Raw genomic sequence first — 26,503 nt, 5'->3', positions numbered from 1 at the left:
GGCATTCTGTCATTGATAATCATGGCTGTACACAGGTGCTTGCATTCATTCCATTTCTGCAGGGAATAGACTTGTCCCTGCAGTCAGACTGACTCAGAGGCCTTCTGTAAATGGGCCTATCATCGCATGGCAGGTGGCCTCCTGTTTCTTCTTTTCATTAAGAAAGGATTTATTCAGTGCAGAGGCCGGTAGTCAACACAACTTATTTTCCCTATTCCTCCCTCACTTGTCCATAGACTGCCTGTTTGTCAGCACCTCATTTTTGCCTCCCTGAAGGCCTTCTCCATCTGCTTTCTATCATCACATCAGGTGCTGGCACTTCTGAACTCGGTAAGCTGTGAGTTCCAGGAGGCACTGAGAGACTGACTACAGGGAACCTTGTACCATCAACAAGAACCTGCTTCCCCTTCTCTGCACAATTCCCAGAGTTTCTCTTTTCCTGTAGATAATGGTACCAACAGGTTATTCCTTAGATTTACACCAATTCTCTTGAGGCTTTAGCTAAACATGTCTGAACCTTTCACAAATGCTTTGAATGTTGTACAAGATCTGGCCTCCCCGCCAGCATCTCTGGAACAAAAGGGGTATCCTGAGTGCACTGCCCATGTTTCCTGAGGCATTGGAGAAACCAGGCAAGGGAGACAGGAGACCAGCATTGCTGAGACAGGACCTTTTAATCAAACTAAAGCACAGAAATGAAATATCAGGGTCTGTAGTGACAGGACAAGGGGTCATGCTTTTGAAATGAAAGTGCTGAGATTTAGATTGGATATAAGGAAGAAAGTTTGCAGGATGAGAGTAGTGCACCACTGTAACAGGTTTCCCAGAGAAGTTATGGATGCCCTGCCATTGAAAGTGTTCAAAGTCAGGTTGGAAAGGGCTTTCAGCAACCTGATGTAGTAAGAGATGCCTCTGCCCATGGCAGGAGGATTGGACTAAGATGATCTTACAGTCTTTGATTCAATAAGTCTATGACTCTATGATTCTATGATCATTTTGCTGCTTTAAACTTCACAGAGTTCAAAACTTCTCCTTGCTTTATGTTTTCTAATGGTGCCTTTAGGCAACTCCCAAATTGTGTATTTATGTAACCTTTTATGTCTACTGGCTGAAATCAAATGCTCATAAGACTATCCCTTGAGGGAGGCGAACTTCACTGGATACAGCCTGGACCTAGCATACACTTGAGCAGTGTGTTTGGTTGTTATTAAGCTTCATCATACTTTAGTTTGCTTGCAACTAAGAATCATCCTTCTCTACCTGTGTGCAGCCTGTTCTCTAAGGAAAGTAGGAGGGAGCTGGGGCAAAAGAGCTATGAGGTGCAACTGCAGATATCAGTGGAGAGGTCTGATGCCAGAAGTGATTCAAGTCCTAAGGGGACATAATATTTGAAAACTCATGGCAGTCAGGAGAAGTTCCTGATGATTTGATGTGTTGGCTTTACACAGGTGGGCAGCCAAGCTCTATCACAACTGCTTTCTCACTCCTCCTCAAAGGGAAAGGGGGAGAAGAAAGTATGCTGGAGAAAAAATAAATAAAATAATAAAATAAAATAAAATAAAATAAAATAAAATAAAATAAAATAAAATAAAATAAAATAAAATAAAATAAAATAAAATACTGCCTTGGTGACGTCCCCTCCCCACCTCTTATCCATCCCCAGCCTGCTGGCTCCTGTGGGTTTAGAGGGTGTCCTGGTGTTGTGCCAGTATTGAACAGATGTAGACAAAATGCTGGTGTGATACCAGTGCTGTTTTAGCTACAAATGTAGAGCCCAGCATAGTATGGACTGCTGCAGTGAAAGTTAACTCCATCCCAGCCAGACCCAGAATATTGACAAGGCCCCATGGACTCCTTAGAGCAGGTAATTGGAGACCATGATTACAGGTAGGCCAAGGCACTGGGCAGGTGCCTTGGCCTACCTGTAATGACTCTGACTCTGAGAAAATCCTGGCTTTGTTTCATCACGCAGAAAGGATAATGAAACTGCTGCCAGCCCTGAGCAGCCCTGCTGCCAGCCTTGAGCAGAGAGCTCCTGTCCTCATGTGGGGTTCCAGGCTCTTCTTTGGGCAGTGGGGTATACAGTACCAAGTGAAAGACAGTGGTGTGACACTTCTTGGCCTCCCTCAGGGGGTGCAAAGAGGAGATGAGGTCCCAATGCTGAGAGCAATGTCTCCTCCTAGGCCTTGGTGGCAGAGAAAACTGACATAGCCAAGGGGACAAGACCTTTGTTTTCTTGGCTAAGTCTTGCCTTGCCAGTGCCCTTCTCCACCTCTGCCAACAGCTGACCTGTGCTGTCCCACAGCTGGCCCCATTTCCCCCTTGGCTGCAAACACCCATCTTTGCTTTTCCACCTTGCTCTGTCTTTGGTATTTCTGTGCCTTCATTGATGTCTCTACCCTCTCCAGTTTTTCTCTTGCATGCTTTTTCCAACTACTAAAAAAAGCTCCATCATCTTGGAAACTACCCATTACACAGGCATCTTAACCCATCAGCCTTTTGTTGCCTGTCATCTGACTAGACAGAAGGAACCTCACCATGATCTTCCAAGCCATGTGGCCTTCCTGCTGGCCTTTCAGGTCCTCAGATAGACATGACCAAGCCACATTCCTGCTGCTTTCCACTCCTGTACAGAGGCAAAAGAGACTTGACAATCCACAGCCAAGGCTGCTTCTGAATGGGCCTATCAGGTACTCGGGCAGAGGGCATCACAAAAGCACCTTGCCAGCCAGGTGTCTTCTGCAGGCCTGTGAAAGACGCCGGGAGATGTGAACCTAAAAGCCTATCTACCAGCCAAGAGGCAAAGGTTGACCTGGCAGCTACTTCACAAAGATGGGACCTCCCAGTCCTTTGCCTAGCCATGCTCCTGCTGCTGGCCTATCAGCTCCAGAGGCAGAAGTGACATCACAGTCCTCAGCAAAGCCATTTACTTACTACTGGATTTGGAGTTTCTAAGGCACCATTGGCATCTCATAAGAATATGCCCACCTGGCACCCTCTTTGTGGCCTAACAAAAAAACACATAAAAGCAAGGTCATAGTCATCGTCCAAGGCCATGCATCTGCTCATGGCCTTTAAGCTTGTCAATGGGCAGGAGATAGATATGTACAGCTCTGTTAGGTAGTAGGGCAGGAGTCATCTCGTAATTAATTTTCAAGCCACCTGCATGTCAGTAGCTTATTAGTTTCTTCTGCACAGCTGAAATACACACACAAGCACCAGCCACGTGCCTGAAGGTGGCCTATCAGGCCCTGACACCCACCTGCACAGCAACGGACTGTTGAGGGATTTCTTGAAACAGCAAAAATCCCATGCCTTGCTGTAGCTGAGCAAACCAAGCTACCAGGGCAACTATGAGAAGTTCCCATGACAGTGTTCCCACATCGCCCAATTGAGGAATTCAGAAAAATATTGTTACCAGTAGTTGGCTTCAAGGACAAGGTCTATGTGACTTCTAATCACAAGGGGGTTGTTTTCTTGCAGGTGGGGTTGTTTTCTTGTAGTTGCTTGTCTGAGTGCTTTTGACCAATAATCTTGTGTGAAACACTGTCTGCCCCTGTTAAGTTCACTATAAAAGTTAGGCTATTCGGGCAATAAAATGGAGCATGATCTGACTCTACTGGTGTCTGTTGTGCTTTCGGCCGTGCTTCCTGCAACAACGGACCTCCTGCTGTCTCCTGAGATCCTGAGGCACAGATGACCTCAGCAGAGAATCCCCACCCATCTCATCCTTGAGTCCTACTGCCTGACCAGATCCGTGTCACATCGCCTGCCTCTTCCAAGACCAAGCGACTGCTCAAGGATCTCCCAAACCCTGCCCAGCCTCATGGAGCCAAACTGCTTCAGTTAGGTGACTAGAGTGCAGGAATGTGGGATTTGAGCATTATGTGTTCAGTTTTGGTCATAGGGATTAGATCTTGCCTTCCAGAGTTATGGATTGTGCAGAGGCTTAGAGGTAAGCTTTGGTGTTCTGCTTCAGGTACTTTTTATTTTCCCAGTGAATATTGCAGAACCATCAGCCTTACCTGAACCATTGTCACTTCTTTAAAATTTCCTTTCTCTTAGCCAAGCCAATCTTCTCTCCACCTTCTCTCCACAATCTCCTACCTTTATTCTCCCAACTTTCCCCCTGACCTCCCCAAATGTGTCACCCTGTTGGGGGCAGCTTTCTGATGGCCTTTATGACCTCAGAGGCTCTGTCTCCCTGCTGTTGGCCAGCCAGGTGCTGGGACACAGGTGACCTCACAGCCAGGATCCACAGGGTTACAAGGCACTGTTGTGCTCAGGAGGCCTCTTCTCAGCCCACCCAGGAGCACTGGGTGCAGGGAGTGCCCTGCACAATCACTCAGGTACTCTGCCTGCTAACCACCTCATGCTGCAGAAGACCTCCCACACATCCCGACTCACATTTCCTCTGTGAGATCTTCAGCTCCTCCAGGGCATCCTGAAAGAATTAGACACCTCTGTGTGGAAAACTGAATCAAGCACTGAATGAGCATTTTAGGGAAAAGTTGAGAATGAGGCAAATTATTATTGTAATTACTGTAAGAGCTGAATATTTCATAATTTCTGGCATTGTTTCAATCATGTGGTTTCCCAGGGGATATTACCCTCAAAGGGAAGTGACTTTGAGACACTGTCTGTCCCACTTCATGGCACCCCTAGGGAACAACCTAGGGCTCTTGTACTCACTTGGGTTCATCTCACCACTAACATACTGAGTGCAGTCTCATTATGGACAAGGCAAACATGTCCTTTTGACAGTCATTCTGTGTCCTTCCATGGAGGAACAAACCACCTGTGCGAGCTGGGCCAAAAGCTCAGTGCTGGGAATGTGCTGGGAGAGGCTGCTCTGGGACCATGCCTTAGGGTAGCATCTGCCAGGGTGTCCAGAGAACAAGGACCCAACCCAGCCCCTGCTCTTCTGGTTCTCCCCGTCTCTCCCAGGAGGCCAGCCCAGCCCAGACCCTCCCCAGCTATCTGCATCTCCCTGTCCCCTCCCCAGCCCAGCTTGCTGGGCTGGACTCAAAGCAACAAATGGAGAAGTGGAGGGCAGTGTCAGTGTCCCTGCTGCTGCTGCCATCTGCAGGAGATTCCCCTCCCCCAAACAGCCTGCAGTCCCCCAGGCCAGCTGCCCTCCCCAGCACAGCACAGCACCACACTACCGGCCCTGGGGCTCCTCAGGCAGCAGCACTGCACACACACAGTACCTTGCTCTGCTTTCCCTCTGCCTGCTGTGTTCCCTGGAGTTGCAGAGCTCTCCTTTCCTGTTCCCACCAAGATTTAGCACTTTACCTTTGGGTGGCTCCACCTGGGACATGCTCTATGGGCTCCATGTGCTACTGACTCCCTGGCACGCACAGTCCCTGCCAAGCGCTTGGGCTTTCCTGTCAGCTCTCACTTCCCTCCAGAAAGATGCCAGCCTGCCATCAGCTCTCTTGCATGTTGTGGACAGAGGCAGGTGAATTCACCATCTCTGAGGGTGTTGCCCATGAACAGGGAACAATCACAGCTGCACCCTGGCAGTGCTGCTGTGCCAGGACTCTTCACCCCTCCACCTCTCCACACTGTCACATGCCCCTGAAGCTCCACCACAGGTCTCCAAGGAAGGGTCTCAGGCAAGCAAGTCTGTGCAGGATCATTTTGTTTATTTAAAGATGCAGAGGGAATCCTCAGCACAGCCCTGAAGATCAGCACATAGGATAGCAAAAGGAAAACAAAAAATGCAAAGAGTAAACATGCAGATACCACAAGAAACCACAAGGGCAAGGTCCTGCTGGTTCACCTCTGAGAACCAGCAGAACCTTGTCCTGCCCTGAAAGGGGAGGCTCCTTCTACCCACAGCTTCTCCCCACAGCACCCTGGGCAGCTCACCACTCAGGCTGAGTACTGAGCCTGGCAGGCGGCAGAGGCCCTGTCCCAGCACACAGCCCCTGGGGCACAGCAGGGACCCTGCTCTGCACCACAGCCCTGGCCACCCCTGCCTGCACCCTGCCTGTGCAGCCTGGAGCCGGTCCTGTGAGAAGGAACCCTCATGTCCTGTCCCTCTGACAGCTTTGGCAGGGAATCATTGATCCAGGGAATACCACCGTACTCCACATTAGAGAAGCCAGGACAGACACTGTGACATGTCCTATCATTCGTGGGATATGGCAGATTTAGAAGACTCCTGGGGGACACTCATCTACTGTACCCTTCTGCCAAATACTTACTCTGTGAAGTGTTGTGAAGAGTTCTCCCACAGTGAGCTCTCAGCATCCCCTCTGCACACTGCCTTTAACATCTCCCTCCCTTCTCTCAGCCACCCTTGTCCCCTGCAGGCAGTGCCCCCAGCCCTGCTGCATTGTGCAGAGGAGCTGCTCCTGGGCAGAGCTTTCTCTCTGTGGCACTGCCTGCTTGCCAGGAGCTCACATTGGGTCCCCTCTCTCTGCTGGGAATGGATGCTTATTTCCAGTGGTGTCTTTTCACGTAATCAAAAAAAAAAAAAAAAAAAAAAAAAAAAAAAAAAAAAGTTGCAGGCATGAGAATAATCTACCTACCCCATTTTACATTGGATCCTCACAGACTGACAGGGTAATGGCTTTAAACTAAAAGAGGGTAGATTTAGATTCTTTAGTTCTTTGAACTTTGAGTTAGATTCACCCACAGTGAATTCTGCCCCAGGGATGGATGACAGCCTTACAGTGACAGGTGGGAGACTGCCTGGCTGGGCTCAGGTGGTTCTTAGCTTTTATTGGACAAAAAAGGACAAAACCAATTAAGTCCTGGTCTGAACGAGCAGGAACTCAGTCAGGGGAAGTGTTCATCCCCCTCTGCACAGGCCAGTTTCTGCCTGAGGGAGTTGCAGTTCACAACTATGATGTCTCTAGGCCCACATATGGGGGCTTGGATAAATAACCAAATTTATATGAATCATTCAGTTTGCATTATTTAGTTCAACCCCTTAAATTTGGCAAGATAAATTGCATTCCTGGCAAAGATCATGCATAAACCAAAAGGCCTCCCCTCCAGCTGCCCATCATTGGCCTAGGCATGGTCAACACCCTCTGGGTGTTGAGTGCGGAAGGACTCTAATGATACAGCTATGCCCTGGGCCTCTGTGTATCAGCTGAGGTCTGTCTCTTAGAGGGCCATGGTGTTGTCACACTGTATATAATAAAAAGATTTGGCCAGCTCATAAACAAGGATGATAGGAGGAAAGTGTTAGCAGGTAAAGTCATTGCTTAACAGCAAAAAAAAAAAAAAAAAAAAAAAAAAAAAAAAAAAAAAAGGCTTCTATTGAAACATGGCAGCTCATTTATGTTTGTTTGTTTTTCCCAACGAGTGACTTTCAGGAATTAAAGTAATGAACTTTAGGATATCATCATGAAGAAAATGGGCATTTTACCATTGCTTTTATTATTGGTGTTTGCACTAGTTCTAAAATGTCCTGGAGAACTTATCAGTGTTTTCTCTGTACCAAAGGTTAGCTTGCTTAGCTCCTGATTGGACTATGTCATATCTGTCCAATCTTCATTACTCCCAGATCTATTTAGTTATGAAATATTAATATGCCAATATAAACATATCCTTGAGACACTGTTAGACCATTGGAAGTATTGGGATGAAATGTATTCTTGGAAATGACTGAATAAATCTATATTTACACAGAAGGAGAGAAAGCGTCCATGTCCTTGGACTATGAAACATTTTATGAGAATTACTAGACAACCCTCAAAATTCTGAAAATGAAGACTTATAAAGTTACTTAACACCCATTTTTTGGCATGTTTTCTCCTTTGCCTAACATCTTCATTCAGGGCTTGATTCAGTTGCCCACCCAGAGAGAACCACTGCCCTCCTTGGGCAGCTGGATTCCCCATCTGGAATGTGGAAGTGTGACCTAGGACCTGTGGGAGCCTTTCTGGAGCACAAGTTGGTGCACAGTCATGGCAGGCCAAGGCATCTCAGTTGAGACCCCTGATATCTGTTCCACTTTCTCACTCCCCCTCACCTCACCTCAGAGGAAAAGGGGGAGAAAACACAGTTAAAAAGAGCTAGGTGTTATCTCAATAAAAGTGTAGAGATAAGGACAGGGAAAGTGATCACCAATTACCATCACAGACAAAACAGACTCAGCATAGGGAGATTAATATGATTTATTGCATATTACTAACAGACTAGAACACTGAGAAACTGAAAGAAAACTAAACACCGTAACCCCTCTCTCCCACTCCCAACCCCCTCAATCCACCCTTTTCAGCTTCCTCTCCCTGCATGATGCAGGGAATGGGGGTTGCAGTCAATCCAGAACACTTCATCATCTGGCTCTTCTTCATGGTCACTCTCTGCCCCTGGACCAGTGTGGGATCCCTCCCACACAATGCCATCCTTCCTGGACTTATCTGATGTGAGCTTCCACGGGTGCAGTTCTGGAACTGCTTCAATATGGGTCCATACCATGGGTTCCATCCATAAGGAGAGAACTGCTCCAGCATAGGTTCCCAACAGCTGGCAGCTCCTGCCAGATCACTTACTCCTGCATGATCACCTACTCGTCTCCAAGGGCTGCAGCTCTGATCTGGAATCTGCTCCTGAGGGGACTCTCCATAGGCCACAGCCTCCTTCAGGACAGACCCACCTGTTCCACCATGGGCTTCTCCATGGGTTGCAGTGTGGAGATCTGCTCCACTATGATACACCATGGGCTGCAGAGGAACAGTCACCTGCCTGCCCTTAGTGACAAGGCAAAATCCCACTGTAACCTAGCTGAGAGAGCAGCCAAGAGTGCTGTTTACAGGGTCCATTGAGACTCTAAGGGGCAGGGAGAGGATGAACCAGGTCCAGGATCCACCCATCGAGAGTATCATTAAACAGAGAGAGCAGACAGGCTGAGAGAAGACTGAGGTACTCAACAACTTCTTTGCCTCAGTCTTCATTGCCAGTTGCACTTTTCTAACTGAAATTGGCAAATTGAACTGTATCCTGAAACTGAAGCAGGAGAAAAGTTTTTGAGATATAGGATAGGTGCTATGCAGGGCCTCTTCTCACCAACAAGGAAGGGCTGGTGGGGAATGTGAAGCTAAAGGGCAGCCTTGGCTGAAGTGACCATAAATTGGTGAAGTTCAGGATCCTTAGGGCAGCAAGGAGGGAGCACAGCAAGCTTGCTATCCTGGGCTTCAGGAGAGCAGAACTGGGCCTCTGCAGGGACCTGCTTGGTAGAGTACTATTGGACAAAGCCCTGCAGGGAAGAAAGTCCCAGAAAATCTTGTTAATCTTCAAGGATAACCTCCTCCAAGCTCAGGAGTAATGCATCCCAATAAAGAGGAAATCAGTCCACCTGCATAGATGAACAAGAAGTTCCTGGCCAAACTTATGCAGAAATAGGAGGCCTACAGAGGAAGCAAGGACAGATAGCCTGGGAAGAATACAGAGAAATCACCTGAGCATCCAGGGATCAAGTTACAGAAGCCCTTTTAGAATTAAATTTGACCAGGGACATCAAGGGCAATAAGAAAGAGTTCTATAGGTACTATAGAACTATAGGTAATGACTATTTTGCCTCAATCTTCACCAACAAGAGCTCCAGCCACGTGGCCTGTGCCCAGGAAGGCAAAGGCAGGGACTGGAAGAATGATGAACTGCCCACTGTAGAAGATCAGGTTCAAGACCAGCTGAGGAACCTAAAAGTGCACAAGTCCATAGGTCCTGATTAGGTGCATCTATGGGTCCTGAGGAAATAGGCAAACAAAGTTGGTAAGCTACTACCCATCATATCTGAGAAGTCGTGGCAGTTTGGTGAAGTTCCCGCTGACTAGAAGAGAAGAAAAATAACCCCCATGGGAAAAAAGGAAAACTGGGGAACTACAGGCCAGTCAGTCTCACCTCTGTGCCTGGCAAGATCATGGAGCAGATCCTCCTGGAAACTATGCTAGGTAACATGGAAAATATGGAGGTGACTGGTGACAGCCAAAATGGCTTCTCTAAAGGCAGATCATGCCTAACAAATCTGGTGGCCTTCTATGACAGGTTTACAACACTGATGGATAAGGGAAGAGCAACTGATATACTCTTTCTGGACTTGTGCAAAGCATTTGACACTGTCCCCCATATCCTAGTCTCTAAGCTGGAGAGACATGGATATGGTGGACAGACTACTCAGAGGGTAAATAATTGGCTGGATGACTGCACTCAAAGAGTCACGGTCAATGGCTCAATGTCCAAGTGGAGATCAGTAACAATTGCTGCTCCTCAGGGGTCAGTATTGGGACCAGAACTCTTTAACATCTTTGTTGGTGACATGGACAGTGGGATCAAGTGCACCCTCAGCAAGTTTGCTGATGGCACCAAGCTGTGTGCTGTGGTTGACACTCTGGAGGGTAGGGATGCCATCCAAAAGGACCTTGACAGGCTTTAGAAGTGGGCCTGTGAAAACCTCATGAAGTTCAACAAGGCCAGGTCCAAAGTCCTACATCTGGGCCAGGGCAATCCTAATCACAAATACAGGCTGAGTGGAGACTGGATTGACAACAGGCCCGAGGAGAAGGACTTGGGGATGTTGCTGGATGAGAAGATCAACATGAGCTGGCAATGTGTGCCTGCAGACCAGAAAGGCAGCTGAACCCTGGGCTGCATCAAAAGCAGCGTGGCCAGCAGGTTGAAGAAGGTGATTCTCCCCCTCTGCTCTGCTCTCATGAGACCACACCTGTAGTACTCTGATCAGCTCTGTGGTCCCCAGCACAAGAAGGACATGGAGCTATTAGAACGAGTGCATAAGAGGGCCACAAAGATGATCAGGGGGCTGGAGTACCTCTCCTATGAAAGGGGGCCTGTAGAAGAGAAGGCTCTGGGGAGACCTCATGGCTGTTTTTCTGTACCTAAAAAAGGCCTACAATAAAGCTCAGGGTGAGCTCTGTATCTGATAATGTCATGATAGGACAAGGGGGAATGGTTTTAAACTTAAAAAGGGTAGATCTGGATTAGATATTCTGAATGAATTCTTTACTCTGAGGGTGGTGAGGCACTAGAACAGGTTGCCCAGAGAAGTAGTGGATGCCCCATCCCTGGAAATGTTTAAGGCCAAGTTAGATACAGTCTGGCAAGGGGCTGGAATTGGATGATCTTTCAAGTCCCTTCCAACCCAAACCATTCTATGATTCTATGAGAGTCTGCCCACCTCTTCCTTCATTATATTCTCAAGAATCTCTCACAGGGAAAGATTCCTGGATGCATCATAGGAACCCAAGCACACCACCTCCAAGCAGCTGAATGGGAGTGGGGGTTACCTCCATTTCAGTTGATTGACCCCACCTTATCCATCCTTAAAAATATCAAATTTCAATCTGGTGGTGGTGGAGTAGTTAATTTAGAGTGTGGTCAATATGATTGAAACCTTTAAAGCAAAATTCCTGCTGCTTAGATGAATGAACCTGATATCTCTGTCTCTGTTGTGGTGGAGGTGGGAGCTCTGAATGTTTTCTCAGTCCCTTGCCCTGTGGTTACCCCTCTTCACCACTTCACCACTGAGTGCAGCCACTCCAGTTGCCTTTAGCTCTTAAATTACCCAGGATGGTGGAGGGTGAAACCATGCAGGACAGCTCCGAAATTGCTACCTGGCTCATCCTCCATCCCTGAGTTTTTGCTGTTCTGACAGGCAACTTCTCTCAGGATCCCTAGAAGGGTCCCAGATCCTTAAAAAGACATTCCACAGTCACATACGAGCTAGCTGGACACGTGGACCTTTTCTGCCACAGACCATTATACTGGCTGACCATGAGTTACTTTGTCCAGCCTCTTCTCATCTACAGGCAGAATGGTAGAATATGGATTTGTCCTATGAAAGGGGCACAAGAGATTTCCACTAAGTACATTATTTGCAGAGTTAAGTGATTTTTCCCCTCCCATAGATCACAGATAGCTTTTTTCCCCTCCCATAGATCACAGATTTCCACTTTACTACTCAGTTCTACTGCTCAGCTCCATCAAGTTTGAAAACCATGTAAGATACACTGATCCTCTGTAACTACACATTAGCATTTCCTACCCAATTCTTCACAAATTTGACAAGTCCAATTTGTAGAGAATTCAGCCTTAGCCTGATTCTTTCAGGTTACTTCCAACTCTGTGGCCAATATCATTTATCGATTTCATAGTTGGAAGTGATTTATTAGCAACAGGACATTTTGAAAATACTTTGGTAAGCATTTCTTTTTATCACCCAAAGTACAAATTCCAGTTTTTAGGCCTGAACCAATCATTGCAAGCCATTTCAGTTAAAGCAGGAATTCACTAACACAGGTGGGCATTTATGTGCCCAAATAGTGTTCTAAAGGTTCCTTGGAAATTTATCACTGGGGGCACATTAGCAAATGATCAGGCACTCATCACATACACACAGTCTTGACCAGATCCTGACAACTACACCAGATATGCATGGATGTCAGGAGCGCGGCCTCCTCTTCCAGCTGTTCCAACCCAAGCCCTCTCCTGTCCAGCCACTGGGGCCCAGCCCGGTGCCTGTAGACCCGGGGTCAACACCCAAGGGCAAGGGACATAGTCGATGCTTTCCCCTTTTCAGTTTCAGCTGGTAGCAAAGCCAAGCATATGCCAGAGACACAAAGACAGATACAGAGCACTGGCATGACTGGTCACACAGGCTGCCTCAGCAAATGGCTGCCTTCAACAGCTTTTACGCACAGGACTCACATGAAAGGGAGAAGGACAGGGAAATGCTTGAGAGGGTCCAGTGCAGAGCCATGAGGATGATTAAGGAAGTGGAGCAGGCTGAGGGAGCTGGGCCTCTTTAGCTTTGAGAAGAGGAGACTGAGGGGTGACCTCATTAATGTTTATAAATATGTAAAGGGCGAGTGTCAGGAGGATGCAGCCAGGCTCTTCTCAGTGACATCCAATGATAGGACAAGGAGCAATGGGTGCAAGCTGGAACACAGGACGTTCTGCTTAAATATGAGACGAAACTTCTTCACAGTGAGGGTTACAGAGCACTGAAACAGGCTGCCCAGGGGGGCTGTGGAGTCTCCTTCTTCTTCCTTTCCCCTCGCTACAAGAAGGACATCGAGGTGCTTGAGCGGGTGCAGAGAAGGGCGACGAAGCTGGTGAGGGGCCTGGAGAACAAGTCCTACGAGGAGTGGCTGAGGGAGCTGGGCTTGTTCAGCCTGGAGAAGAGGAGGCTCAGGGGCGACCTTATCGCTCTCTATAGGTACCTCAAGGGAGGCTGTAGAGAGGTGGGGGTTGGTCTGTTCTCCCACGTGCCTGGTGACAGGACGAGGGGGAATGGGCTTAAGTTGAGCCAGGGGAGTTTTAGGCTGGATGTTAGGAAGAACTTCTTTACTGAAAGGGTTGTGAGGCATTGGAACAGGCTGCCCAGGGAAGTGGTGGAGTCACCATCCCTGGAAGTCTTTAAAAGACGTTTAGATGTAGAGCTTAGGGATATGGTTTAGTGGGGACTGTTAGCGTTAGGTCAGGGGTTGGACTCGATGATCTTGAGGTCTCTTCCAACCTAGAAATTCTGTGATTCTGTGATTCTGTGAGACTTTCAAAACCCACCTGGATGTGTTCCTGTGTGACATGATTTAGGTGTTTCTGCTCCGGCAGGGGGATTGGACTAGATGATCTTTCAAGGTCCCTTCCAATCCCTACCATTCTGTGATTCTGTGAAACAGAGACAGCTGAGCCCCCTGCCTCCTCTCTGGCTGGTAGAGACAGAAGGTCAGTACTGCAGGCACACTCCACACTCCAGGTTTTCAAGCACACACGCATTTGTGGATCCCTCAAGTACCTATCATGGCTCTTCTGTCCACCTGGAACCCCTGCCCAGACCCCAAACCCTTTACCTACTTCAGGGGCCACCTACTGACTAGCTGCTCCAGCTTTCAGTGCACTGCAAATGCACACCGTCACACACTGGTCCCTCATGCACACCACAGACACAAGCATCCCGGGGCATAGCAGCATGGACCCACAACCCGAGACCCCCGCCCTTTGCTGTCCAGCCCAGATTAAAGTCTGTGGGTGAATGCCCACGCATGGTCCTCCCCCACCCAGCGCCATGCCCCCACTGCCGTTCCCTCAGGGCTCGGTAACGGCCGCACCCCCCTGCACGCTGCTCCCCACCCAGCCCGAGAAGCACCCAAAGGTGCCGCCACTTCTGCGCATGCACAGGCGGAACTTGGGAGGCACCGAGGTTGTGGGGGGTTCGTATGTGGGGTCCCCGAGGCAGCAGGGGGGCTGAGGCAGAGGGAGGCTGGGAAGGGGAGCAGGGATGTGAGGTGATGGGGAGGGGATGAGCAGTGTGAGGGACGGGGGGAGACAGGTTTCCACCCTATCCCGGGACATCCCAGCGCTCCCACAGGGGAAAAAGGTTTCAATTTCACTTTCTACAGCTACCAGACAGGAAATGACTGACAAGTCACGGAAAGCAAGAATTCTAGACAGTAAGAAAGCTATGGTAATAAGTATAGTGTACTTTGTTGCACATAAATTCTGTGCAACAATAAGCTATTGCTGGTAAGAATAAGCCACACTGCTTGCTTAAATGGTTATGAATTGAAACAACTGAAACAACTGTAATTATAACCACAGCTCTACGGTCTTTCATCACTCTGCCAAGAATCCCTAAATAACCTGCCAGTCCCCATAGCACCAGCTGAAAGATGTCCTTAACGTTTCTGCTGCCTCCCTGCAGCAAAAAACTCCTGCTCTACGGGGCGCGGGGTGGGGATTGCATCCTGCAACAGCCACTCATCCGCAAGCATCTGCCTCTCTTTGCAGCAGCACCGTGGTGAACTGGGGCATCAAGAGGCAGTATGGAGAAAATCATGGCAGATCTCTTGCGGGAAACCCTTGAAGAGCTAGGAAGATACGCCTTCCCGAGATTCAAAAGGGAACTCAGTAAAATCCAGCCCAAGGAGCAGTATGAGCGCATCGAACTGGAGAGCCTGATGGGGCTGTCACGAGCAGCCCTCGCTGAGCTGCTGTGCAGCCACTACGGACAGCCCTATTGTGTGGAGGTTACAATCAGAGTGCTGAGGGCCATGGGAAGGAGCACCCTGGCATATGCACTCCTGCGCAGGCTGACCCATGGTAAGTTGGGGGAAAGGAGGTTCAGGCAGGGACTAGGGTAGCCCTGAGTCCAAGTGACCCATACCTGTTACTGCAAGTGCTGCAGAAGGCTGTTCCCCTTGGCACTGCACTGCCTTCAGCCCAAAATGCTGTGCCAAGACACACACCTCAGAACCTGGTCCCATAGAGAGCAAATGCTTCCTTCTACCCAGGTCTCCCTGGGATATCTGGGGTGCACTCACATGTCTGCAGTTGGTGTAAATAACTTGTAGATGAAGCAACATGCTCTCTGCTCCAGCCTCACCCCAGAGAAGCAGCTGGAGGGTCCCTGCACAACCCCACCTTTCCCCATGGGCCCCAGTGCAGAAAAGCAGAATGCACTGGATGGGGTTCTGGGCTACACAGAGCTGGGGCACCTTCCTTGGTGGAGGGCAAGGGGTTCCTGCCCAATTCCACCATCCCACCTTCATCAGACCTTGCTCTTCCCTGGGGGAAGGAGGAAGCTTGACACATCAACCATTCAGATTCTTTCATTGCTGGAACTACCCTGGTGAGGTATGAATTGCACCAAATGTATTCTCCACTTCTCTACAAGGGGCAAATTTTGTCGAGCGCTACAAACAATTTGTGATCCAACGATCCTCTAATGTGGCTAATGTCATCATGGCTCTCCTCCGTGAACGTGTACTGACCTCGGAGCAGTCTGACAGCATCATGTCAGAAAGAACCAACCAGAAGAGAATGCAGAAGCTCTATGAACTGGTGCCAATGTGGGATGTCACAAAGAAATATTGCCTGTATAAGGTTCTATGTGCAACAAATCCAATTCTCACTTTAGCATATACAGGTAAGAAATGCACCTTTACTATCTTCCCAGTTGTGAAAAAGTCAAGACAGGGGCTGGGCCTTTCAGGATAATGAGCCAACTACTGTTGCATATAAACACCTTTGTCCTTGGGATGGTCAGGAGCCATTTCTATAGGAGGTGGCAGCACGCCAGTTACTGTCAAATGACAAAAGTAGAGGAGGCTATTAAGAACACATTAGGAAAACTCATGCTTCCAGCTGAATTCCAGGACTGCAGATATAGTGCTTTAACCCTAATTTTTTCCACTTCTCTGTCTCCTTTGTCCTGCAGCTGTCCAGGCACCAGGTAGAGCCATATTACAGAGTAAGTGCTGTGTGTATATATACCATCATTCCCTTGGTTTTTGAATGCATCACCCTTCCAAAGTCCCCTCCTGTCCCATTTGGTACTCTAAAGCATTTTAAGATGGCTGAGGATCCAAGCAGTCCTTGGCCTTCGGTCCCCATTCTTGAGCTATGCTCTGGAGAGTGCTGGAGGGTGCTGCTCTCCCATACCTTAGCAATACCTCTTCCTGTTGCTCAGCTGCATTTCTTTACTTAGAAGTTGTCTCACCTTTGACCTGCTCCAACAGCCCTTTACCAAGTCCTCAAGGCAATCAGGACACCCTGCTTTTTGTACCTCACCACTGACTCCTCTCTCTTGCAGGTCCCAGGGAACATACTGCAAGATACGAAAGTGAGCTCTGAACTTCTTTGCACCTTCATGCCATTGTTTTCTGAATGCATCAACCTCCCAAAGCCACCTCCTGTCCCATTTGGTGCTCTAATGCATTTTAAGATGGTTGCGGATCCAGGCAGTCTTTGGCCTGTGGTCCCCATCCTGGAGCTATGTGCTGGACAGTGCTGGAAGGTGCTGCTGTCCCACATCAGAGCATGTACCTCCTCATGTTGCTCAGCTGCATTTTCTTCCTTAGAAGATGTCTCTCTTTTTCTCTGCTCCAAGAGTCCTTTCCCAAGCCCTTGAAACAATCAGGTGACCCTGCTTTCTGTACCTCACCACTGACTCCCCTCTCCTGCAGATCTTTGGGAACACATTGCAGAAAGACAAAGTGAGCTCTGAATTGCTCTGCACCTTCATGCCCTTATTTTCTGAATGCATCACCTTTCAAAAGTCCACCCTACCTCATTTGGTGCGTTAATTAAGTCAGAGATAGGTAAAGATCCAGTCCTTGGCCTTTGGTTCCCATCCTTGAGCTATGTGTTGAACAGTGCTGGAAGATGCTGCTCCCCCACACCATAGCAAATACCTCCTCCTGCTGCTTAGCTACATTTCTTTTACTGCCTCTCCTTTGTTCTGCTCCAAGCAGCCTTTCCAAAGCGCTCAAGGCAATCAAGTCACTCTGCTTTCTGCACCTGACCACTGACTCCTCTCTCCTGCAGGTCCCTGGGCACAGTCTGACATTCTGGGTGAGGCTGGTAAGTGTTGGGTGAACTCTGAACTGCTCAACATCATCATTCCCTTGTTTTCTGAATACATCACCCTTCCAAAGTCCCCTCCTGTCCCATTTGGTACAATAATAATGTTCAAGATGGGTGAGGATCCAGGCAGTCCTTGCCCTGTGGTCCCCATCCTGGAGCTATGCGCTGGACAGTGTGGAAGGTGCTGCTTTCCCACTCCAGAGCAAGTACCTCCTCTTGTTGCTCATCTGCATCTCTTTCCTTAGAAGCTGTCTCTCCTTTGCTCTACTCCAAGCAGCCTTTCCCAAGCCCTCGAAGCAATCAGGTCACCCTGCTTTCTGTACCTCACCACTGACTCCTCTCTCCTGCAGTTCTCCAGGCGTCTGGCCTTAAACGTCAGTGCGGTAAGTGCTGAGTGTACTCTTTACTGATCAGCGTTATTAGCTCCTTATTTTCTGAATACAGCACCTTCCCAAAGTCCCCTCCATCCCTCAAGACATACCCTTCCAAAAGCACAGCTGGCTTTGAGTTTCCACCTTTCCCCTGTGCATCCTGGGCAGGGACCTGGTCTAGTACAGACTAAGCTTTGGAGGGAACAATCTCTCCACTTCTGAGATGAGAATCTACGAAACACCCAAAGAGCTTATGGCTGAACTTAGGTAATGTAAATCATGATCCTTGTGAGGAAATGCAATACAGGGAATGTCTCCCTTCAGCCAAGCTCAGACCTGTCCTGGACAGTGGAAGGGAGGGATGCAAGTCTGCCTTCCTTCTCAGTGCTGGAGAGAGAGGCAAATTTGCCTCAGCTGGAGCAAGGTGGGTCATGATCACAGCTCCACTTTGGGTAGCCACTCAAAACTCAAAGTTTACAAGCAAAGGCAGCAAAGTATCTTGCAACCATAATCAGGGAATAGCACAAAGGGAGCTTCCATGTGGCTATGCCGCACAGCAGTGAGGGTTCCACTGACTTCACTCCAGTTCTCTTCCCAGTACCATTCAGGATAAGAAAGTCAGAAACATTCCTGGCAAGTGTATTATCACAACTGATAAAACAAAATTAAATCCACACTGCAGCCAAATACCTAAGAGCTGTGTGCAGAATGGAGAGTTACCCAGAGCAGCAGCTACATCAATTCAAATTCTATGTAGTCATGCTACTTAAAATGTCTAAAGATCCAGACAGTCCTTGGCTTTTGGTTTCCTCCTTCATACTATGTGCTGAGCGACATGATACAGCATGTCGCTATTCCAGGCAGTGGCAAGTGTCTTCTACAGCTCAGCTGCATTTCTGCTTGCTGTTCCCCAAGCCATCTTTTTTAAGGGATCTGTTGGGAAATGGAAGTACAGGGAGGATGGGATGAGGCCATTCCTCAGGCCTCCTGCTGCTGAGCAAGAAATGTGGGGCTTAAATGTCAGCTGGGATCTCTTGGCTTCAACCTTCATGAATAGACCCACAGGGCAGGCAGAGGAAGGATCTCAAGGGGTTTAGGGGAAAATGTAAAGGTGGGTTCTGGACTGGGACAGCTCCTCTGGAGCATTCAGGCTCAAGTTCCTACAAGACCTCAGGAGTTGGGGAGGCCATCACAGCTCCTGAGGCCTTAGGGAGAAAGGATGCTCACTTCCTTGTTACTTGACAGCTAGAGCTGCGGACTTGCCCTCTAAAAAGACAGACTGGTCGGACGAGGGCAGCAGCGTCCATGGGGCAGCAGTGTCCATGTTACCACTCTTTGGAGACATTGATAAGAGCACCAGTCCCAGTTCGGGCAGCAACACACGTTCAGGTGCCATCTGCATGTCATGTCGCACTGAAGAGGTAAGGCAGTACTGAGTTCTCTTTACTCCTGTCCTCACCTTGGCTACAAAAGCTTCTTGGAGCTCCTCTCCAAGGGCAGCATGTGAGTGCATGAAGACATCCAGCAGCTGGGCTCAGGGTCTGCACATCTCTGCCTGCTCATGCTATTGTGGTTTCCCAGGCTACCCTTGTACACATCCATCTCTGGTGTTGACCAGCAAAGGGAAGTGAAAAGGGGGATTCATTTCCAGTCACTTCAGTGCATCTGGATACAATCCTAATGAGCTCTTTGACTCATTTCATGTGGGACAAAAGCCTGATGCATTTTCTGAGCCTGAGGCCCTGAGTCAGAGCCAGAGAAGCACCCAGGAGGAAGCCCATAGGGCCAAGACCAGCACATGCTCTTTGATCCACCAGCCTAATGGATGAGCTATGGACATTGCCTTCCTGGACTTCAGTAAGACAATATCCACAGCTCTGACATTGTCCTCTATTGATATCCTCATAAAGAAGCTGTTTATGGATGGCAGGGTGGGCAAACAGTGAGGCGGATTCAAAATTCTCTGAACACCTGGGCCCAGAGGGTAGTGGTCAGTAGCACAAGGTCTAGTTGTAGTCCGGTAACTAGTGGTGTACATCAGGGATCTGTGCTGGGTGCTGTCCTGTTTAATATCTTTATTAATGATCTGGATAATGGGACAGAGCATACCATCACCAAGTTTGTAGATGACACACAACTGGCTGTACTATTGCACAGAGCTTCCCCAGTACAAGAAAGAGCACCACGGAACTATGGGAGAGAGTCCCACACAGGGACATGGAGATGACAAAAGGCCTGGAGCACTTCTATGAGGAAAGCCTGAGAGTGCTGACAGGCTCCCAAGAGAGGTTGTGAAGTCTTCTTCCCTGGAGATCTTCAAAAACTCTCTGGACATGGTGCTGGGCAACCTGCTCTAGGTGGGCCTGCTTGAACAGGGGTTTTGGACCAGACTGTAGAATAGTTTAGGTTGTAAAAGACCTTTAAGATCAGGAAGTCCAACCATCCACCTAACACTACCACGTCCACCACTAAACCATGTCCCTAAGTGCCACATCCACACACCTCTTAAATAGCTCCAGGGACAGCAACTCCACCACCTCCCTGGGCAGCCTGTTCAATGCCTAACCACCCTTCTTGCTTATTCCTTCAGCTTTTCTTCTGGGCAGCTTTCCAGACACTCTTCCCCAAGCCTATACCACTGTATGGGGTTGCTGTGGCCCAAGTGCAGGACCCTGCACTTACCATTGTTGAATGTCATCCCTCTACAAACCTTTCCTACCCTCAGGCAGATTCAGCACTCCCACCCAACTTGGTGTCAGCGGCAAACTCACTGAGGGTGCACTCCATCCCCTCAACAAGATAATTGATAAAAGTCTTAAACAAAAGTGGCCCTGGTACTGAGCCCTGGGGAACACCACTTGTGGCCCTCTGCCCACCAGGTTTAACTCCACTCACAACAACCCTTTGGGCCCAACCACCCAGACATTTTTTTACCCAGAGAAGTGTACACCCATTTAAGCTATGGGCAGCCCATTTCTCCAAGAGAATGCTGTGGGAAACAGTATTAGATGACCTCCTGAGGTCCCTTCCAACCTTGAACACCCTGTGATTCTGTGATTCTTGTTCAGGACTGGGCAGAAGAAATGAAGCCAGAGATTATTGGGGACAAACGAGGGAAGAAGGAGATATACAGGTAAGCACCTGGTGGCTGAGTGTGTTCCATTCTGCCCTGCACAAACAGTTACAAGCATGGGCCAGTTCTTACTGGAGGTGGAAGGGATTGATTCATACCAATCAAAGATCTCTAGGCCAGGAAAGTCTCCAACAGAGGAAGACATCCATGCAACAGAGAGACATAGGTGCTTTTACAGGGCAGATCCCTGCCATGTCTTTACACATCGGGCAGTTGTGCTGAGGAAAGCCTCAAAGCAGGACACTCCAAGGAAAAGGGCAGGGTGATCCCACAGCCTGGTGTTTAACTTGACAGTTCCTTTCTCCTCTCATTCCACCACTCTGCAGAGCTCATTTTCCTCGGGCTGGTCTGTTCCGCTGTGTCGAGACAGACCTTGAGTTCCTGGTGAGGATGGCCACCAGCATTGAGTACAAGTACTCCTTCTGGGAGCGTCACCTGGCTTCAGGGATCCCCCCTGTATGGATGGAGGTTGGCCCCGTGTTCGACATCCATGCCCCACCAGGCACTGTAGAGGCCATTTATATCCCACACTTCCTGTGTCTTGGAGGTACTGTGGCAAAGATGATGGCTTGGTGGGTGAGACAGCAAAGGCCCTACAGGAGCACACACCCACTTGCTGGCTGGCTGCCCTGGTGGGGCAAGCCAATCTGTAACATATTTTGTCCATTGACAGAGGGGAAGCAAAACACTTTCTGGATGCAAATTGCCCACGTTGTTGATGGGAACCTACTCCTGGAGAAGCCTACAAGGGTGAAGCCATTCCATGCTGTGCTGCAGGACCCCAGCTTTTCCCCCATGGGTGTCATAGTGCTTTCTGACATATTGCCATTCATCCCCGTCCATTCCCTTGTACTCCTCTATCAGGTCTTAAGTGCTGCAGACATCACCTTTCACCTCTACCTAATCCCCAACCATCGTGGCCTGGAAAAGGTGAGTGTGACTCTGATTCTGTTCGTTCAAGTTTGTTGGTTCCCAGGGTACACACCCAGGTCACCTGTGCACATCCTCTATGCAGTCAAGAGAGACAGGTGCCTCCAGACTGCAATTCCTCCCCCTGGCCATGGCACACATTACCAGACAGCTTCTGGGAGGACGTCTCTCCCTTGACCACAAAACAGCCTTGGCCATGTGGTCAGAAGCAAGGCCCAACCTTTAGCTGCTTGCACTGGGGCACAAATCCCCAGAGAGTCCAGGCAGTGTGCCTGTCATCTAAGGAGAGTTGAGGGGCAGCAGCAACAACATGCCATCAGAGGGTGGCCTGGAGAGACAGTTTATCTCAGGGGACACTAAACAACACCTTCTCTATGACTCTGGTGCAGCAAGAGCATCAGGAAAAGACTGGGTTCATTCGGTGAAATCACCTGGAGGAAAGGCTTCTGTTGAAGAGGGTCCCACAAGGCATCAGAGGGATCCTGCTCTTTCAAACTGCTTGTAGCTTTTCCTCCTCAGCTGAGTTCTACCAGAGCAATCAGACTAGCACTTTGTCTCCCTGCCCTCTTGGCACTCCCGTCACCACTTCTCAAGTCACTATGCTACAATTTTGCAGGCAGTGGATGAGGATGAGAAGAGAAATGGACATTCGGTCTTGGTGAACAAACCTCCCAACACCATCCGACCACTGAGATTTAACAGGTGGTATCGCATATCCAGTCCTTCAAGGGCAGAGATAAACCCCAAAGTAAGTGAGCCTCATACCTCACGACCAGGGTGAACAATAGTGTTCTCATGGATCATCCTGACACACTACCCTGACTCTGCTAGGAGCTGAAATTCATCTACCTGTCATTGGACAGACGTCAGCTCTTCACTGAGATCTACACCAAGGACATGGAGGAAGGAATGCAGCTCACCTTGACAAAGGTGGTCCAGGATGGCAAGAGGGACTGCAGGCCACTCTGGGACACCCTCCTTAGAGCAGGTAGGGAGAGCAGGATGCAGGCCTGTGTCACAGGTTCTGACAGGCTTGGAGGATGTCCAAGTGTTCAGTCCCCTGGCCTGGGAAGGGAGCATGGTGCAGACATGCTCAGGTGCAGATGTTCAGACATCAAATAGTGCATGTCCCATCCTCCTGTCTTCAATTCTTACTCTCCATTCTCCTTCTGTCTCTCCTCCAGGTGACATCAAGCAGCTGGCCACCTCTTCCACTCCAACATGCTCAGGTTTGTTCATCTTTTGGGGTGTGTGGGTTTGGCAGGGAGGGCCAAGGAGAAGACATCAAATGTGGAAGGAGCGTTTCCTCAGTCATGGTGGCAGATTTCCCTTCAGCAGACATACTAATCTCAGGGGAGAATGGGGGCAGACCTGTGTGGTGATAGGAGTTGGACTCGATGATCCTTATGGGTCCCTTCCATCTCAGGATGTGCTATAACTCTATGATTCTAGTATGATATCCAGGCCAGGGACAATGGGACAGTATGAGGACATGAGCTATTTCCACAGAATGCCAGCCATGGCTTTCCACCTAACTTGAGATCTTCCTTTCTGCTGCTCACCCATGCAGGTCCCTCACTTTTGGAGCATGAGCCATCCTCTGTTCTCCAGGTCAGACATAAAGGTGAGTTCATGACTGTTTTCATTCTCCCTAATACAGCCCAGACTGCCAGAAGGGGAAGGGCCATGAGGCCATAATGCAGAAGAATCTGTGGACTCGTGTCCCCTTCATCAGTGCTTCAGGATTCACTACAACACCAAAGAACCACAGCTCAGGGTTCTACATGCAGATGTCTTCTGAGCTGGTGCATCTTGGCTCCTGTCAGTGCAGAACTGGGGTTCCATGATGTCCCTCTGCTCATCCAGATGGTCCCCTAGGAGACTCCCAGGAGGTCCCACTTTAGCTCCAAGAGGGAAGTGTCCCTGGACACAACTCTGTCCTATCTGCCAACACAAGGTGTCCCCGACAGCTCCAGAGGATTATATCAAAGCCCCAAAGCACTTCAGAGTTGTGGCCTATAAAGCACATCTCTAGAAATAGATTCTGTCTAGGGTGAGGAGGACCAGGATGAGATCTGCTTTGAGGTTATGGATATCTCTCTCTCCTGCACAAAATCTTAGTGGAAGTGGGAGATACAAGATGGATTAATTTTCCATGCCACCTATGCCCTAAGGGTCAAGGGACAGCAGTAACGGGACCTTCAGTATTAACATTGGTGGGTTGTCTCCTGCCAAGCTGGCAGCAGCACCCAACCATTCACCCTTCTGTACATCTCCAGCCTGTGCACCAGGACAGCATTTTGTGGAGAAACACCGAGAGGAGCTGATCCAGTGTGTGCCATTTGTCGACAGCATTCTGGATCGGCTCTACATGCGTGTTCTGACTAATGAGCAGTACAACTGCATCCGAGCAAACAGCACCCCACAGGAGAAAATGCGCCTCCTCTACAGCTTCATGCCCAGCTGGGACACCAACTGCAAGGACCTGTTCCTTGATGTGCTGAAGGAAACCAATCCCTACCTCATCCAAAAGATCAAGGGTCGTGAGGGCCAACTTGAGGATGATGGTGGTTCCAAGTGAACACAGGACTTTGAGGACTCAGGGAGGGTGAGAGATGGGGAACCCCAGGAGGAGCCAGCAGCCAGTGCTGCTGAGGGGGACTGATGAAGTAGTGTGCACTGCACCACATGGGGAAAAAGCTGACCCCAGAGCCAGCAGGTGTGAAAAAAAAAAAAAAAAAAAAAAAAAAACAACAAAAAAAAAAAACTTGAAATGGTGCTTCTGAGCCAAGAATTGTCCTTAGAGCACAAGAAGACTGTTTGCACCCATGTTTGTCACTTTCCGTGTTCTGCCTGCGCTCTGAGTGCTGTTCCAGCAGAGCCCAGGTCTACCAGCCCCACACGGCTGCCTCAGCTGCCCCTGAGGAACCAGGGGGCTCAGGCATTGGGATGGCTCCTGGGTGTCCCCACAACTGACAGCTCCTGTCAGGAGACCCCCCTGGGACAACAATCACCCCCACTGGCCCCTGTTGCCTTAGGGCTGCCCCCACAATCATCTCCCACAGCCTGGGTAACCCCGAGATCTCTGGCACCCCTGAATCCAGTGCCCTCACTGCCATTCCCTCAGCCCCCTCAGGGGGTGCCTGAGGAAAAGGGAGAGAGGGAAGCAAAAAAGGGGAGTGGGGGATGCAAAAGAATAGGGAGAGGGTGAGCATTGTTAGGGGCGGGGGGGGGGGAGTCCATGGCACACCAGCACAGCAGGGCCTGGGTTTCTGTCCTACCCTGGGACAACCCATCGCTCCCCCAGCCCAGGAAGGTTCAATGTATGCACAGTTTCTGCAGGCCCATACCAGAACTCAGAACTACACACAAGGCTGGCTGCTGCCATCCCAACCCCAGAAGCTGGGGAACAAACATGCAGAGTGATGTTTTTCTTCTGGTCTGGGCAACTATGGACATTTGCTTTGTTCCAGATACATACTGGAAATTTTCTCAATTTTAAGCACTACAACCTTACTATTTTCTCTTCCAATCCTCTGTTCCAGATCCCATACCTGCTGCAGTGAATGGCACTGTGAAGCCCAGGCACACTGTGCAGGCTTGAATTCCAGTCCTTCGGAGAGCAAGACTTTGGTTTATGATCAGGAATTTAGCAATCCAAGTGTATTATGCCTGTATTGCCATACTTAAATCAATGGCATAGAGCTGTAAGCAGGGCTGACATTTCTGTCTGTTAGCCATACACAACAATATCACAATTAATGACAGATCTATTTTACTTATCTTGAACCACCTATTTGATAACTCCAGGCCTGTCAGTCTCATGTCAGTGCCTGGTAAAATTATGGAGAAGATTATCCCGGGAGTTACTGAAGTGCACCTGGGGACAATGCAGTCATTGATCCCAGTCATCATGGGTTCATGAGGGGTCGGTCTGGTTTAACAAATTTGATTTCTTTTTGTGATAAGATCACCCATCTAGCCGATCAAGTGAACCCAGTTGATGTAATCTTTTTGGATTTCAATAAAGCTTTCAACACAGTTTTTCATAGGATCCTACTGGACAAAATGTCCAGCATACAGCTAAAAGAAAAAACATCATATGATGGGTGAGCAATTGGCTGACTGGTAGGGCTCAAAGGGTTGTGCTAAATGGGTCCACATCAGGCTGGCGGTCGGTCACCAGTGGGATCCCCCAGGGCTACATTTTATGGCCAGTTCTTTTCAGTGCTTTTATAAACAATTTGGATACAGGACTAGAAGGTCCTTTGAGTAAATTTTCTGATGATACTAAACTGGAAAGTGTTTTTGACTTTGTTGAGGGTGGAAAGGCCTTGCAGAGGTATTTGGACAGACTGGAGAGTTGGGCAACCACCAGCCGCATGAAGTTTAACAAGAGCAACTGCTGGATCTGCAACTGGGATGGGGCAAAGGGTTGGGGCAACTGGGATGGGGCTATACGTACAGACTGGGAGATGAGATGCTGGAAAGCAGCACTGATCTATTCGCTTTAGTGACCAGTGATAGGACCTGCAGGAATGGTGTCAAGCTGCAACAGAAGAGATACAGGCTGGATATCAGGAAAAGGTTCTTAACTGAGAGGGTTGTCGCGCACTAGAACAGGTTCCCCAGGGACATGGTCACTGCACCAAGCCTGTTGGAGTTTAAAAAGCGTTTGGACTGTGCACTGAATTTTTGGGTGGACCTGTGTGGTGCCAGGCGTTGG

General features: G+C 49.1%; 2 protein-coding genes across 13 annotated transcripts in view; one reads left to right on the top strand and one right to left on the bottom strand.

The window, feature by feature from the left end:
* LOC311428226 (uncharacterized protein) overlaps window positions 1-26,503 on the bottom strand; it is a 42,225-nt gene that overhangs the window by 5,472 nt on the left and 10,250 nt on the right. For 2 of the 7 annotated variants that reach the window (XM_084539766.1, XM_084539767.1), the window contains exon 6: window positions 8,121-9,220. The exons of 1 other annotated variant lie outside the window; for it this stretch is intronic. In XM_084539766.1, the coding sequence (XP_084395892.1) occupies window positions 9,010-9,220 (211 nt within the window). In that variant the 3' untranslated portion in view covers window positions 8,121-9,009. Of the gene's footprint in view, window positions 1-8,120; window positions 9,221-15,899; window positions 18,648-19,147; window positions 19,801-26,503 lie in introns of those variants that run through there. 4 more of the 7 variants (XR_014687612.1, XR_014687613.1, XR_014687614.1 and 1 more) reach the window with 4 other exon arrangements.
* Window positions 9,213-26,371, top strand: LOC311428220 (caspase recruitment domain-containing protein 8-like). 6 transcript variants are annotated; one of them, XM_084539759.1, is made up of 15 exons: window positions 9,213-15,078; window positions 15,653-15,904; window positions 16,196-16,228; window positions 16,571-16,600; window positions 17,305-17,340; window positions 17,694-17,726; window positions 18,960-19,135; window positions 20,783-20,847; window positions 21,174-21,394; window positions 21,521-21,777; window positions 22,394-22,525; window positions 22,609-22,765; window positions 22,962-23,006; window positions 23,348-23,401; window positions 24,057-26,371. In XM_084539759.1, the coding sequence occupies exons 1-15, from the start codon at window positions 14,802-14,804 to the stop codon at window positions 24,356-24,358; spliced, it is 2,070 nt and encodes a 689-aa protein (XP_084395885.1). In that variant the 5' UTR covers window positions 9,213-14,801; the 3' UTR covers window positions 24,359-26,371. The 6 variants fall into 6 exon arrangements, with proteins under 6 accessions (XP_084395885.1, XP_084395880.1, XP_084395883.1 ...); XM_084539754.1 differs by having other exon boundaries at window positions 21,174-21,777; window positions 24,057-24,385; window positions 25,323-26,371; XM_084539755.1 differs by having other exon boundaries at window positions 14,164-14,179; window positions 14,767-15,078; window positions 21,174-21,777.

This window comes from Aythya ferina (assembly GCF_964211825.1).
Source record: "Aythya ferina genome assembly, contig: HAP1_SCAFFOLD_37, whole genome shotgun sequence".
Taxonomy (NCBI): domain Eukaryota; kingdom Metazoa; phylum Chordata; class Aves; order Anseriformes; family Anatidae; genus Aythya; species Aythya ferina.
This window is presented reverse-complemented; position numbering and strand designations above follow the sequence as displayed.